Source organism: Sparus aurata, chromosome 16 (genome assembly GCF_900880675.1).
Source record: "Sparus aurata chromosome 16, fSpaAur1.1, whole genome shotgun sequence".
In the NCBI taxonomy this organism is placed as follows: Eukaryota; Metazoa; Chordata; class Actinopteri; order Spariformes; family Sparidae; genus Sparus; species Sparus aurata.
Window position 1 is genome coordinate 8,276,321 of NC_044202.1, and position 15,755 is coordinate 8,292,075.

The window sequence follows — 15,755 nt, forward strand, 5'->3', positions numbered from 1 at the left end:
TTTGGAGGAACTCTGTGTGTTGTTCATGGCATGGACCCGGGTACATTAGAGGAATGTTCCGGGAACATTATTATACAACCCCCCCAAAAGTTCCTGCTTGGGTTTTTTTTTCCCGGATACACAGGAACTTTGGGGGCTGGGTTTGCAGTCGATCATCCTCAAGGATCTTCAGTCTACAGACTACTTCAAGTTCCTTGGAAAGCGGCTCCTGGAGCTTAAAGTTTAGTATACTTAAGGCGGAAACATAGCTATTGTGCATTTAACGAACACTGTGTGATGTGTGTCTTCCAGGTGTCCAATGTGCAGGCGCGGGCTGCACGGCTGTCCTGGGCCCCCCCGGCAGGGCTGGTGAACAGGCTAGGCAACGGGATGCCTGTGTCCTGTTCCTTCGAGGTCTCCCTCTCAGATAAGGGGCGAGACGGAAAGTATCGCCTTATATACAGGTGGGGAATACACCGAAAGCTCAAATGAATGACGCTGCAAATACACAAGGACGCCGACGTGACTTTTCTGCTCTGTTTTGTGTGTGTGTGTGTGTTTCAGTGGCGAAGAATTGGAGTACCATCTGAAAGACCTAAGGCCAGCGACAGACTACCACGTACGGTACGGATCCTTCTTCCTCCTCCTCCTCAAAAAATTCTGCATGTTAGGTGGGTTTTTTTTCTCCTTGCCGTGTGTTTGATTCCTTGATGTCTTGATGGTTTGCTTCAGGGTGTCTGCGATGTACAACTCGGTTCGAGGCTCGTGTTCAGAGGCCGGCTCGTTCACCACACACTGCAGCGTCCCCGACGTCCCGTTATCCCCGAAACTCTCCCACCGCACCAAGAGCACGCTCACCCTACAGTGGAAGGTAAAGGCACAGATATGGCCATGTTTGGATACTCCTTTTCATCTTAAAGACTGCTCATACCCCATGGCTCCTTGAAATCCTTGAAAGTGTGTGAACTGTAGGGCAAAAAAAGACCTTGAAAGCTTTTAAAATTGACGTAAATGAGCTGGAATTTATATGTTTGTCGATGAATAGAAATTAAAGTCTCCGTCTGCATGTGTCTCCTGCGGAAACGCACACATTCTGTTGCAAGCAAACTCAAATGCAAATGAGTGTTCAGTGTTTGATGAAGGTCTGGCACTAAACAATCGCAAATAATTGTATTTTTGCAAGTTAGACAGTGCGGGGGAGTTTAATTGCAACTTTTGGGCTACTTGTCCCTCTCCTACGCACCTGGCTCATGAACTTATTTGCAAAGTATTTTTTCTTTTGAATTCCTGTAAAAACGCTCCGGCTCTCACTATAAAACATTCCGTGTTGTAACAGCAATTAACCTTGATCCGTGTCTCAAACTTCTGTTTGCGAATTTGAGGTAACCGGTGCCTGGAAAGTCCTTTAAAAGTCATTGAATTTTGATAATTAAGAATGTGTGGGAGCCCTGTCATAAAGTGAAACACAGTGACTCAACGTTATATTGTTTCTGTTAGCTGTTTGCTTATTTAAAAAGCTAATCTAATTCCACCAAAGGATAGTCATAGTTCTTTCTGTCTGATTCCATGTGTCTGTGTCTGCCACACAGCGGTACACTCGGCAATAAATCTTAACTCTTTGATTAAAGGATGTTTTACTTTCACCTGGTTTATCTTCCAGCTTGACTTTATCAGCCATAAAGCACCTAACAGAGAGACATTCTTACACAGTGTCATCATCTCTCTGACCTTTTCCACACAATTAATATTCCCCCACTCTCGCTGTCACTAATAAAGACTGACACCGGTGAGCCAGACGGAATATGCGGGCAATCGTGAAAGCGCGGAAGGTATTTTGTCTGTCGTGCTAATCTCTCCGTCTCTCCCTCTCTTTTCCACCTCGCCTGGCCCGTCTCCTTGCTGTCCTCAGCCCCCGGGCGACAACGGATCCAAAATCACAAACTACCTGCTCGAATGGGATGAGGTAAGCCCGTCTCTGACTCTGTCGGTCATGCTTTCCCCTTTATTTTGTCTTAAAAAGCACTTAGGCCGATCACATACATCAATCAACTGATGTTCACATTCACCTCCTCAGACGAGATGTAGAAAGCATGTGAATTACGCCTTTCCAATCCACCTCGGGCCCGACTATTCATCTCAGGCTTTTTGTTCCTTATCTGTTTTATTCTTCTGTTTAATCTTCCATTGCAATTAATATCATCCCCGTGTTCTCAACTTGTCTCACCGCCTCGCCGTGCATACGTCTCCTTCCTCTCCATTGCAGGGAAAGAAGAACAGTGTTTTCAGAGAATGTTACTTTGGGAGCCAGAGACACTGTAAGCTGACACGACTGTACCCCGCCTGCGGCTACACGTTCAGAGTGGCTGCGCACAACGACATTGGCACAAGGTAAGCACCCATATACCCATCACTGCATACACATGTACACTCCACATGACAGCTTTCTCTCTTGTCCTGACAGCTGGCTTTCCATATGAAGCGAGGTCTTGAACCATGTTTTTTAGTAACCATGGAGATTTATAGTTATGGGAGCAAATTGTATGTATGTATGTATGTTTTTTTTCGTGATACACCCTCATAATGATGGACGGACAGAGACGAGCAAACATGCACCGGTCCATCTGTGGCCATTATTCTGCATGTGACATGACTCATCTCCCTCTTTCTCATTTTCCCTCCATTTCCCCTCTCCTCTCATCTCCTCTTTGTCATTACGGCGGGGGAGCATCTCGCCTGCAGTCGTTAGGGCGACAGGGAGGAGGGAGGTGATAGAGGGCAGCGAGAGCGAGGGAGGCAATATTAACTCCCCCTGCTGAACTCAAAGCGGCCCTAATGCATCCTTCAGCTTGATTCCCTCTTTGAAGCCACGGACACACACACACACACACACACACACACACACACACACACACACGGTCGTGTACAAACATAGCCGGCACACGCAAGCTTCAGACGACTCGCCATTTTTCTTACTTGGAAAAAGTTTTACAACCTCTCAGACCTCTGCTGCTGGCCATGCATTCAAATTCTTTTCCCTCCTGTAACTCGCAAATTAGCCTCCCCGGCTCCTCTATCTTTTCCGTCTGGCTTCTGACATGTATGGTATTTTAAACCCGTCACGACTCCACCGAGAGCTCCACACAACCCCATCCTCACCTGCAGCCCCTGCACTCCCTTCTAATGAGCACTCATGTGCCCTCTTTCTTATTCACATTTTCTGCTTTCGCTTTTTCAAACTGTTCCGCTCCGCTGAATTCGTGATTCATGATGCACAGCCTCTCCGTTGCGCAGCTGTCCGTTTTCCAACAAGACTTGCTTCAGCGAGTTAATTGAAAAGTAAAATGTGAATGAAATGGAAATGTGTTTGTGTCTTCCGTGCAGTGGCTTCAGCACAGAGGTGGTGTTTTACACTATGGGCACCCTGCCTGCTCTGCCTCTGGCACCGCGGCTGGTCAGGGCGGGGGTGTCCTGGGTGACCCTGGAGTGGGGGCGTCCCGAGGGCAGTCCGAGCGAGGAGCAGCTCAAATACACACTTGAGATCCAGGAGGACAACAGCGTGAGTAACCACCCACAATTTATAAAAAAAAACATATAAAGTTTACGTTGCTGGCATGTCCTTTTAATTACAATAATAGCCACCCTCGTGAAACAGGAAACCTTAGATTGGTTTTGAATCCCACAGGCAGAAAAGAAGGAGAATAAAAAAATCTGCACCTGGCAACTATCTACTTTAAAAAACACAATACGATAAAATATTTAAGAGTTACATGCATAATGCATTGCAAAATTGTTTGAGGAAATGTGAAGCAGATGCACAGCGCAGCAAATCCTATAATACACAACCATGCGCACAGAAACACACACCGTATTCTTATGAATCGCTTCCACACACTGCTTCTCTCCCTCACACGCACACATTTATATGATGCAAAAGTCAGCATTTATTGCATCCATATGCCCCGAAAATGTACACTGATGCTAATCGATGCTGAAAGAATCACTCGAAACAGGCAGATTACTGACAGTGTTTCACCCACAGGGAACAGACTTTCATCCAAAGTACACTGGAGAAAACTTGACCTGTACTGTACAAGGCCTGAAGAGGAGCACACAGTATAAATTCAGGGTGAGTGACGACGTGATGTGGATGCTGGTGGTGTGTGTGTGTGTCTGTGTTTTTGCACAAGTGTAGCAAGACGGTTTTCCTACTTCTATTTTTAATCCCTCCCCTCTAACATTTGTGTTACAGAAGGAATAATTAGAAATCGATAGACAGTTTGGGAAATACACACAATTCACTTTCTTAGCTTAGTTAGCTTTGTTGAGTGAAGTAGAAACAGGCAGGGCACCACTGTAGTCTGGTCGTCACATGTTTGTTGTCGTCCAAGTAGTTAAAGAACCTTGTAAGGCAATAATTTGTGTAGGTAGGCAGGTTTTATATCTTTGGAGAGAGGCTAGCTATTTCCGGTGCTAAGCTGAGCTAACTTTCTGCTCATTGTAGCTACAATTTACCGCATAGTAGGCTATCAATCTTCTCATCTGATTCTAAAGAAAGCACATGTTTGTCAATGCAATGAACAGCTAAATTAGTTTTTAATTGTTAAAGTTTACTTCATGAATGTAACATTATAGAGAAGAGAGACGAAAAGACAAGAGAGAGAACCAAAGTCTCTGGTGAGTGCTGAACGCTGTCAGAGTCGACCTGAAACTAAACAGAAGCTAATGCTAGCCTACGTTTCTTCTTGTTCGCCAACTTCTCTGAAAGAAACACGCCTTTACCTTGAGTAGACTTGTGGATATCTCTAGTTTGTGAACATTGTCAGAAACATTCTCAGCAAAAAATATAACAATGGTTTGAGTCATTTTTACATTTTAAAGACTGAAATAGTAATCGATGAATCATGAAAGTAATTGACAGATTTACCGATTTATAAAAAAGCAAAGAGTACGGCTTTTAACTCCTCGAGTGACCTTTCATCATCACTTACTTACTTGATCAATTTCAAGTCAGATGTTCTCCTTCCGTTGACGGAAATGATGTTGCCAAGGCTACCAACCTATCCCGATGTATTTCCGTGGTCATACAACATCCATTAAATCAAGGAAGACAGCATTTTGCCACAACAGAATTGGCTGCAATTTAACAAGCAGCGAAACAAGGCAATTCACCCAGCCGAGCAGAGAATCAGTCCTGCTCTACTGAAACCTTTGGCTATTCATGATGTTTGAACATTGTGAAACAAAGTGTACTGACAGGAGATCTGTGTAAGTGCATTTGAGTGTTAATGCAGGTACTCGTGTGTGTCGTCAACAGTGTGTTATGGTGCAATCATCTCACACAACTGCTTACATGAGCCTTCTGTGTCCTCGCTCACACTGTCGGATGGGACGGTGGATGTGTAGTTACACAAACACATTCGCGCTCGCACACAAAGAGGCTCCTCGGTGTTCTTTGTGATGTTCTTTACGGTGCGAACATCTGGGAACAAAGCGAAATTGATTGTCCGTTGGATGGGGTAATGGAGGGAGTGAACTGGTGAGAAATGAAGGCGAGGGGAGCCAGGAGAACCACAGATGAAGGAGCAGAGAGTAATGGTTTCTATTAATCAGGATCGTTCCTGTACCTCTTGATAGATTTCCCTTTATGTTCCCTTCTCTCATCCAACCAGGTCGACCGACGGTGCTTCTCTTTTTTTTTGCCTTACACTCCATTATTACTCCTTTTATTTCTTCTTCTACCCTCAAACCATCCCTCCGCAACATCACGCCCTTCTGCCAAACCTTATTCTCTCAACGTACTTTAACACCCTGTTGTATGTTTCCGTCCCTGCAGCTCATAGCATCAAACATGGAGGGAAAGAGCAGTCCCAGTGAAGTGTTGGTGTGCACCACCAATCCGGACAAACCGGGCCCTCCATCTGCACCCTGTGTCACCACAGCGACGCCCTACGGATTCACCGTCACATGGGGTAAGAATGCACACCCACACATTCATACACACGGATGAAGAGTAGTTGCAACGCTACTCGCTTACTAAACTTTTTTACACGAAAGTCTTTACAAATGGTCGCAGATGGAAAGACCTATTAGGATTTCTTAAACGGTCTTACGTAGTCCCAGTCTCCAGAGTCAAAGAGATCTGAAATTGATTGGAATAGATGTTTTTCATACCCTCAATCCACGGTTCGGATCATGCACCCATTTTCAGATGGGGTGCACATTTTAGCTCAGCAGCTAAAATGGTTGCGAACAACATCTATAACTTTCAATTTTAGTTTTTTGGGATCTCATGACTCCCTGAGACTTTCCATTAGCATGAGGGCAAGTAATGTATAATGGAGAGTGAGTACATAATGACTGAATAATGACTTTTTGGGTGAACTTATCCTTTGATTAGTTGGGTTCTTGGAGCGTTCAGAGAAAAAATCGCTCATTATTATTATGACCGCTGGAAGGTGGGAAACGGTTGGCGAACTGCTGCCTCTAGGGTGTTATCATGAAAACTCAGGTAGCAGCCATAAAAGTCATCGTGTCCGCTATCATCCATCTGTCTCGCGTTAGTACCTCAGGAGTCAGAGCAGCCTGGCCTTCCCTCCAACGTTGCAGTTATGTCTCTCGATCGCCCCTCAGACCATTCATCCGACTCTAATGGCTTCAAACACAACACATATTAAAGTGTTTATCGACTATTTATTATACTGTCAAATTCTCTTTTATTAAGTAGTGTGATTTCTGCACAAGCTGCAGCTTGACCATTTTACAGCGATGTAACTGCTGTATTTTCGCTTTAGGTTTGTTTTCATCCAAACAGTATAACCCAGGGCCGCGCCACCGATAATCTGTAATGAATCATCCCCCAGTAGTGTTTTATTTCAGAGCGATCGTCGATGTATCTGTGGACCGCATGCAGATGCAAACAGAAAAAATGGAAACTAGAGAAATTTCCCACCAGCTGTCTCGCTCCTGATACATTTGGCGGCGGTTTGATAACTGTGCTCTGTGGGACTTATCATTTTTTTGCCTGGCTGAAAGACAAACAAGCTGCCACAGCCCCTGACAGTTTATGAGAAACAGTATAATGTCTTCAGGATTGATGAGGATGCTAAATGTCAGGAAAAACAGATGACTTATGAATGTCACCGGGCCATTTTTAGTAATTTGACACCCCATTCCAAAAACGCTTGAAGGCCACGTTAATGATTTGAAATGTTTCACGTGTATTCCTGATGTTCATATGTGATATTAACCCAAACTAATACCTCTTCCTCCAACAGATCCTCCCCAGGACAACGGGGGCTCAGAGGCTCTCACGTACCTGCTAGAGATCTCCGAGGGGTGCTCTGAAGGTACGTCTCACATCCATCCATACGCTCTTCTGTCCTCACATGGCACACTTGGCACTAAACTTAGACCACATTCTCAAGTGAATCATCTTACAATAAGACAACGCTCAAAATGTACCATCCATGTTACCCCCCACCGCTCGTTCTTTCAATGCATCCATTCCCCTCACTTACACTCTTAAAACGAATAGCAGCCATAATTCATTCTTTGTTAGCACTAATCTAGCGCACAGCCCCATTTTTAGATTTCCTCCGGTCAACTTCACACCTAGCGTACAAGTAGTCTGCAGCTCCACTTTGAGGCACCGATCCTTTGTGCAAGAGGACAAACAGCTGACTGGTACGAAAGCAACACAGACTAGACAGAGATGTCTCAGAGATCCTTTTATGATTTCTTTTAGAGGAGTTCTTACTTTGTGGGGGTGAACTAAACCAAAATGAAATGTTAACATTAACGAAGGCACTTTGCTGATTCATATTTTTATATAATTTGTCAATCATTAAACTTTGTAATCTTTCTTTTTGGTGAAAAGTAATTGAACTTGCCGAACCCTTACCCACAGAAAGCCGCCAGAATAAATTCCAACTGTGGAGGAAAAAGAATTTGGAAAATGTAAATGGCAGTTATCAGAACACAAAACAAATCTGTTGATCCTCACAAAATCCAGATGTGAGTCTAACAATAGCACAGCAGTCAGTTCTGAGATACCTTTTTTAAATCGAATCTTGGATTTGGAGAATCGTGACAACCCTATCAGACATGCAATAATTGTGTTGCCCATGATTTATCAGATGATTAGTGTGTGTTGTGTGGGTGGAGTTCCTGCCCTGAAACGCTGTCTTTTTGAGATGCAGTGCTTGAAAGTTTTCTCCACCTCACCACTATGTTGTAGTTACAGTATGTAAAAAATTCATGCACGTGCATTTCGCAACCATCTGCTGCACAATTGCTTTCAGTGCTGTGCTGTGAACTGAACTCATACAGTATTTTTGCATAAGCACAGGCGGAATAATATATTTCACATGCCTACACAATCCAACGAAAATACACTTATATAAAGCAGCGTGCGGGTGTTAAGTAGATACGTTTTTGAGTTTTAGAAAATAAGAAGTAGATTGACTTCAGCTTGTGACTGAACTTCCGCTCGTGTATTATATCAGTTGGGTCATTGTGTTTTTCTCTCTGTGTGTGAGCAGCGAGCCAGTGGGAGGTAGCCTATAGCGGTCCAGCGACAGAATGTATGTGTGAGCGCCTGACACCAGGGACCGTCTACCGCCTACGTGTGTGCAGCATCACCACCGGAGGACACAGCCCTGTAAGAGACACACACATAAGGAAAAACTTCAGATTGTCAACATGTTACAACAGCGTTGCATCTGTATGGGACATTTGTAGGAAAATCTACAATCTGCAGAAACATGATCAACGAGAATAATTAACTTTTCCTCCAGTTATTAATCAAACTGATCTATAACTCTACTTCCCTTCTCCCTCTGTTTTGATTTCCTGTGTTTATCGCTGCTCCTGAAGTGCACTGTTAGTGTTCCGGTCCGTACATTAAGCGTCCCGCCAGGGCCCTGCCAGCCGCCGAGGATTGTGGGGAAAGCCAAACACAAGGAAGTGCAGTTAGAATGGGGTGAGTGCAGACACACACGTACACTGTGTTTGGTTTTATTTAGCAAAATGTCTTTGTATTTGTTTAATGAAAGGCGGCTAAATCACCCTCTGGCTGCTCGATACTCGTCCCCGGCCAACACTAATGTAACCTCGATCAACCATGTTTTAGCCTAATTGAGCCCTAATTTAGCTCATTAAATGCCTAACCCGGCCTCATATCTGGCTTGACTCTCCTAATGTCAGACCATTATGGCAGATTAGCTCTGTTATCTGTTGGCAGGCAAGAGTCTCCCAGTTTGAAATGCTGAGGAACTACTTGTTTTAACCGGGCTAATGCAGCTGGCCGCAGCCCTAATCACGTCATATTGAGGCAGCTCGGCCGCAATTAGTAACTCCAGTCGAAGGTCAGACATGTATGGAGGTTTCTCCCCGCTGTCTCTGTCATATATCACTTTGACCATACTGAAACTGAGGAAAGAATCCCAAAGAAATTAGTGAAAAAGGGACCAAACTAAAGATAAAATGTAATCATGTATTCTGTTTGATTGTAATTGCTCTTTCTCTCTCATTCTCTGTCGTCCCGTAGACACCCCTGCATCCGAGGGAGTGTGTGAGGAGTGTGTGTTCAGCCTGGAGATGAGCGAGGGGGACACCAAGCCGGCAGAGGTCTACAACGGGTCGGAGTTGCAATGCACCGTGGGTAGCCTGTTACCCGGTGCCACATACAGCTTCCGGCTGCGTGCCGCCAACGAGGCTGGGGTGAGAAACTCGTTTGCACGCACAGCAGGAACATGATGACTAGTAATAAAAAAAGAAATAGAAAAACACATCTACTAGTAATTCGCCACAAAATACCCCCTCCGAGAACAAACACTGTGAAATCAGCTGTTCAGTCTGCATTAAAAAAAAAATAAAAATAAAAAAAAAAATATATATATATATATATATATATATATATATATATATATATATATATATATATATATATATATATATATATATATATATATATATATATATATATATATATACATATAATATATAATTATCTGCCTCACCACTGTGAAACTCTACGTTTAATGGCTCTCATGTCCATGAAATCTACTCGGCACATCGAGTACATGAATTGTTGATCCTCTTCAAATGATCCGAACATTAAAAAGAACCTCATAATTCAACGTAAAACGTTTTTTATTGTGGCCACCCGGACAGACACACTTAGACAAAGGGCCAGTGTCTATTAGGTCAGAGTGTCCCAGACGGACTAACAGCGTCCGTGTTTGGATGGAGAGCAGCTCCACAGTCTGGTGCTAATGTCTGATTGGTTTGATCGTCCGCAGACAGGAGAGTCAACTAGCACTCAGACTGGCTGATCAGATGTGGGCTCAAACACAGCACACACATTCGAAATTGGGCAGAACAGCACACACATGCAAAGGGGGCCCCAACAGAACACATGCACCTGCTAAGGCTGGGTGTTTACATAATATACACGAACAATAGCTAAAACCTAAGCTTATATATAGTCATGATATCAATATAATACATTCACAGACAAGCCAGTTTGATTTGTGCTGCCTGTTTGGCTTGTCTCGGGTCAAACAAGTTTCATCGTGAATCTTCTTCTCTCTTCAGTTCGGGGCGTACTCCGAGCCAACAGAGGTGACGACTGCGGCGGGTCCTCCTGGCCAGTGTGGGGCGCCACTCATCACTCTCACCAGTAACACCTGCGTAACGCTCAACTGGGAGGTGAGAGAAACTAAGACACAGTCCTTTTTTAAAAATTATTATTCAAAGTAAGGCAACAGTTTTATAAGCAAATTAAGAAAGAAAGAGGACAGGTAAATCCAGGAGACTGTCTGATCAGCTACCCTGGATGATGCATCCACCTTGATAGAGCGTGTCCTTAGCAGTTAAGCCCTCTGTCCCAATTTATGACAGTATTTTTTATTTATTTTTTTGTTCAAAACTCCCACTGGTTTTCCCCCGCTGAGCGTGTGTTTTCTGTCCGTTGCAGAGTCCCGAGGGTTCGGGCACAGACATCTCTGAGTATCGTTTGGAGTGGGCGAGGGAAGACGAACCCATGGAGCTCATCTACTGCGGATCTGCCACCCAGTGTGAACTGTCAGACCTGACACCTGCCACAGATTACTGCTGCAGGCTACAGGTATTACGACACTAGACACGCCTGCCTCTGAGCATGAAGTACACGTTCACTTTTCACACCCCCATAGAGATACATGCGGATGTCTGGGCAGCTTCTTTCTCATTTCTCATTAGTTTTACATTTGTGGAATCCAACCTATTGACAGACATTAAGAATAACATACAATAGCATACAATGATATAGAAATAGCTTCTTTTCACCTTTTTTTCCCCCCCCGGAGAAGTTAACGAAAATGTCAATAAGAGGTCGCAACAATTCAGGTAGGATGATAAATGCTTTGAGAGGTTTCGGTAGTTTGAAAGCGCTCGAAAACGGCTTCATTTTGAACTCTCGTAAAGCTTTACGAACCCTGTGCGAGAGCGCATAAACTATTTAGCATCGTACACAGACAAGTGCATACTCATCAGCACAGTTGCGAGCATGAGGACACTAAAAAGAGGACAGATGCAGAACACTTCCAAGCAAATGTCAGTGAAAGGAGCGTCCAAAGCAAGGAACACAGACAGAGAGCAGAGAATGGTTGATGGTAATTGATTCCATTTATGTTCGGGCTATTAATCTGGTGCATACGCAAGTGCGCCGTTTCGTTTTCTATGTGTGTTTGTCTCACACACACACACACACACACACACACACTCACACAAGTGCTCTCTCATGTCCCCTCTGAAGCTATGAATCCAATAACAGCATGTTTTATAGCTCACTTCTTTATGGCCTCATTCATAGCTTAGAGGAAAACACAAGGTCATCCTCACGTCCCAGTCAATGCTTTTATGTGTATGGTTTTTGCTTTTGTGCGTTTGTGTGCATTGGCAGTGCGCACGCGTGTGTTCATATGTGTAATAATGGGGCAGATGTGGCTCCGGGAGTTTGAACTCTCCGTGACTCCCGGGCCTGTATGGACCCAGTGCAGGTTCACCCACCTTAGGAGTGTTTCAAACCTGCAGGGCCTGACACACACTCGTTTTATGCAAGCACACAAGGGTAACGTAAATCAAGAGATAAATCAGAAATACGACTCAAATACAGTTTCCGTTCAAAGCATGTACCATAGACAGTGTGCTGCCAAGATAAAGCAGTACATCAAGACTTTTCTGTAGAAAGCAAATCACACGCTGCGCTCCTTGAATTGCACTCGCGTCAAGGTTGGAGAGTGGATGCAGTTAATTTTTTAGACTTAAAAAAGGCCCTCTCGCTCTGCAGTGTGTTTTTTGAGGATTACAATAAATCCATCACTCATCGCCAACAGCTTGTTGTGTCTTGCAGTTAAGTGCATGCTTCACTTGTAAATTTAAATAAATTGAGGGAACAAGTTTTTTTTTTACTTCAAGCTTTACTAATCAAGCAAATGTGTCCTTAAAAAACTCCATATTTTCTCCTCGTTTTCCTCCTCGATGAGTTTGTGAGAGGCAGTGAAATTTTTTTGCCGGTTTTAATGGAGGATAGTTGAGGTGAATATAAATGTGTGTTTCTCATCACGAGAAACAGACTAAACGCTCTTTGATAGCTCATTTATATTCATCTCTGTCTGCTGGTTTTTTCCTGCCTTTTGTCATTTCTCCGTGTCTTATTATTCGCTTTATTTCACTTTCTTTTGCTTTGACTGCGTTCATCATTCTGCTGCCAGTTCGCTTCACCTCTCATCTGTCATGGCCTCTGTCTCTCTGCTCATCATCGCCTCTCAAATGACTCCACGCCTCTGCCTCTCTCTCACCCTCCTTGTTTCTGTGTCCAACACAGGCGGTGAATCAGGCCGGCGCCGGTCCCCACAGCGAGCAGGTGAGCTTCCGGACCCCGGCGACGAATCCCGACCCGGTCTCCTCCCTCTCTCTCCTGGACCTCCCGACCTCCTCGGAGTCGGCCCACTCCCCGTCTACCTGCCTTCTGCTGAAGTGGGACGAGCCGAACAGCAACGGGGCGGAGATCAGCTCCTACGTCATCACCCTGGACGACCAAACCATCACTGTGGAATCAGGGACGAGTCACCTGGTCACAGACCTGCAGCCGGACAGCGAGTACAGGTACAAGGATTTATGTGGATAATGAACACCAAAAATTGGGCCGGCATTTTGACTAACCTCCTGCTGAGTTTTTTGTTGAGAACATCTGCCTGCTGCATCTGAAAATGACGCGATGAAAGTGAACAAAAACTGTATAATTAGTGTCTACACAAAAAATTTGAAAGATGCCAAAACGCTGTGAAACCCATTGCTAAAAAATAATGGCAAACTACATATTGAATTTTTCGGTGTTGTCTTGTTGCTTCTGAGTTTTGCATTGATTCGACATCTACATCTCGGTAGATGGGGACCTTCAGTGTTCAGAGCCCAGAAGGTTTTGAACAATCAGCTTCCCTGCCAAAGTCTCCTTCTTATCTAACTTAAAAACTGTTGAACAAGCAACCACAAAGCAAATAATCAGTGTGGAAAAATGCATCGCTTACATCAGTTTGCAGGCTAATTTGCTGCTCAGCTGGAGCATTTCTGAAATTTGCCCAAATACTTTTTTTTCTCCCCTTTTTGATAATAAAAAAAGCCATTAACAAAACATTTATTGACATTACGGCAAATGACTTTATTAGATTTGCATTAAACTGACTTAAAGTCTTTTTTATTTATAAATTTTGAGCTCAGACTTTAAAAAAGAAAAACTGCAGGCATAGAGGTGAACACGATGCCCGTGGTAAGATTTGATTTTTATAAGAAAGTCATCCATTTTATTTAACGTACCACAGAGGCCTTACGTCAACAGTTACATATTCATGAAATGCTCCAAATGCACAAACAACCAAAAGAACAACTGCTACTACTGTAACTAGCTAATAGCCAATAGTAGGTAATAAAACTACCATATCACATGTATCATTTTCATCCAAACTGTAAATGTTATATTGATTTTATGGCACTTTAAAGGCAGTAGTAGTATTAATAGTAGTTTCTAGCAGCTTTGGTAATCTTGTAGTAGATGTTTGCATCAGCAGTGATAACAGACCCGTGTTCCACTCCAGCAGCGGTAAACAACTACTCAGTAATCTGAATCACCAGCTACTGTTATTGTGCCTCTGTAAGCAGTTCTGTTATTACCCGAGTGTGTGTTTGTGTTTGTGCGTGTGCGCATGCAAGTGATTGTGCGGTGAGTTCTCTGAAATTGACCGGGGGGGGGGGGGGGGGGGGGGGGGGGGGGGGGGTGAGGAGAGTGATCACACGCCATTGTTTTCATTCTCAGGTTGTTTTTGTCCCCTGGTCACTCCGCTCTCTTGCATAATGGCCTTCACTGAGGCGGAACACGCCGTGCATGCATTTGCTCGTGCACATGTGTGCATCTGCTTGTGGGTGATCTTTGTTTGTGTGCCAGTGATGGTAATTTTGGTTGTTTTTTTTTTTTTACAACAGTAGGGTACTTCGAACGACATGATTCATATTTTATTCGTGTGTTTGGCTTCGCGAGGGGCCTTGTTGTTCGCTCTGTTAGGGAACTTGGGCATGTGTGTGTGTGCTTCGGTGCGGGTCTGAAGTGTCGTCGTTCTGAGGTTATTTTTTTAAGCTATAATGTTTTCTGCGGGAGAGAGGAGCTTCTGTTGGCGGACCTCTTACATGCACAAGAACCTATAAAGCACCCTGATGGACAGGGGAAAAAATGAAAAAAGCGTAATGGGTCTCCTTTAATATTACTCTACACCACATGATGGTAGAAAAAGGCAACAAAAATAACACATTGGCTACAGAGATTTTTTTCATCAGTGGCTTTTTTTGCCCCCAGACATCCTTATGCATCCCCCTTTTATACTGTCACGGTCCATTAATAATATGAGAAAGCGTTAAAATCCCTGGAGAGACATTAAGAGGATAATGGCCACACTCACACGTCACCGAATAGAGATTCTCTAATAGCAGCAGTGCTCAGAAAGTGCACTACTGAACTGACAAGAACATCATTTACATCCAACAAGTAATTAAAGGAGACAGCCTGTCGCTTAATTACATTAACATTACACGCCGACGTTAACTTCTCCTTTAAATTTTCTTAATTCTAGTGTTGTAATAGAAACATTTTCATCCATACCCACGTGTAGATTCTTACAAAATGCAATGCAATCGATCATCGTGAAAAGCTGAGCTTCCTCATCTTTCATTCTCTCCCTTTTTTCTCTATCCCTCATCATCTTTTATCTATATGCTTAATTACCCAGTAGATGGATGAGCATTGCCCTTTCTCTTCTGTCTTCACTGAGCCGCACAAATTATAATGAAAGGTTACAGTTACAGAGAATCGGCAATTAAATGTCAGGCGCTTGATGCTCTCTCGCCGAGGGCCTCTGATTTGGGCGCTAATCGGCCGATCAGACATTGCCAGAAAAGGGCGTCGAAAGGGAGAGATTCCTAGAAGACAGGGAGCGGGGGGGGGGGGGGGGGTCAGATGGCAAAAATCAATTTTTGTCAAGTGTCTGTGTGGCTTTCATTGGGTGCGTTTTTATGATGTAGTTACACGTTTAAAAAGTCACACACACTCACGCTGGCTTTTCTCATAATCAAGTTGGACGAAGAGGAGGATATTGCTTTCGGATGTTCATTCCGAAAAGTGAGTCTTGCAGAGCGCTGCGCAGCATTGATGCCAATTTACTTCAATTCTCTTGCACTTTGGGAGGGTT

General features: G+C 43.9%; 1 protein-coding gene across 1 annotated transcript in view; it reads left to right on the plus strand.

Annotated features, from left to right (window-relative positions):
• fndc3ba (fibronectin type III domain containing 3Ba) overlaps positions 1-15,755 on the plus strand; it is a 98,596-nt gene that overhangs the window by 70,918 nt on the left and 11,923 nt on the right. Inside the window, exons 9-23 of the mRNA XM_030392175.1 lie at positions 292-443; positions 544-603; positions 712-850; positions 1,889-1,942; positions 2,243-2,367; positions 3,361-3,535; positions 4,019-4,105; positions 5,813-5,948; positions 7,254-7,325; positions 8,520-8,638; positions 8,854-8,959; positions 9,527-9,699; positions 10,576-10,689; positions 10,958-11,107; positions 12,848-13,128. Of these exons, the coding sequence (XP_030248035.1) occupies positions 292-443; positions 544-603; positions 712-850; positions 1,889-1,942; positions 2,243-2,367; positions 3,361-3,535; positions 4,019-4,105; positions 5,813-5,948; positions 7,254-7,325; positions 8,520-8,638; positions 8,854-8,959; positions 9,527-9,699; positions 10,576-10,689; positions 10,958-11,107; positions 12,848-13,128 (1,943 nt within the window). The remainder of the gene's footprint in view (positions 1-291; positions 444-543; positions 604-711; positions 851-1,888; positions 1,943-2,242; positions 2,368-3,360; positions 3,536-4,018; positions 4,106-5,812; positions 5,949-7,253; positions 7,326-8,519; positions 8,639-8,853; positions 8,960-9,526; positions 9,700-10,575; positions 10,690-10,957; positions 11,108-12,847; positions 13,129-15,755) is intronic.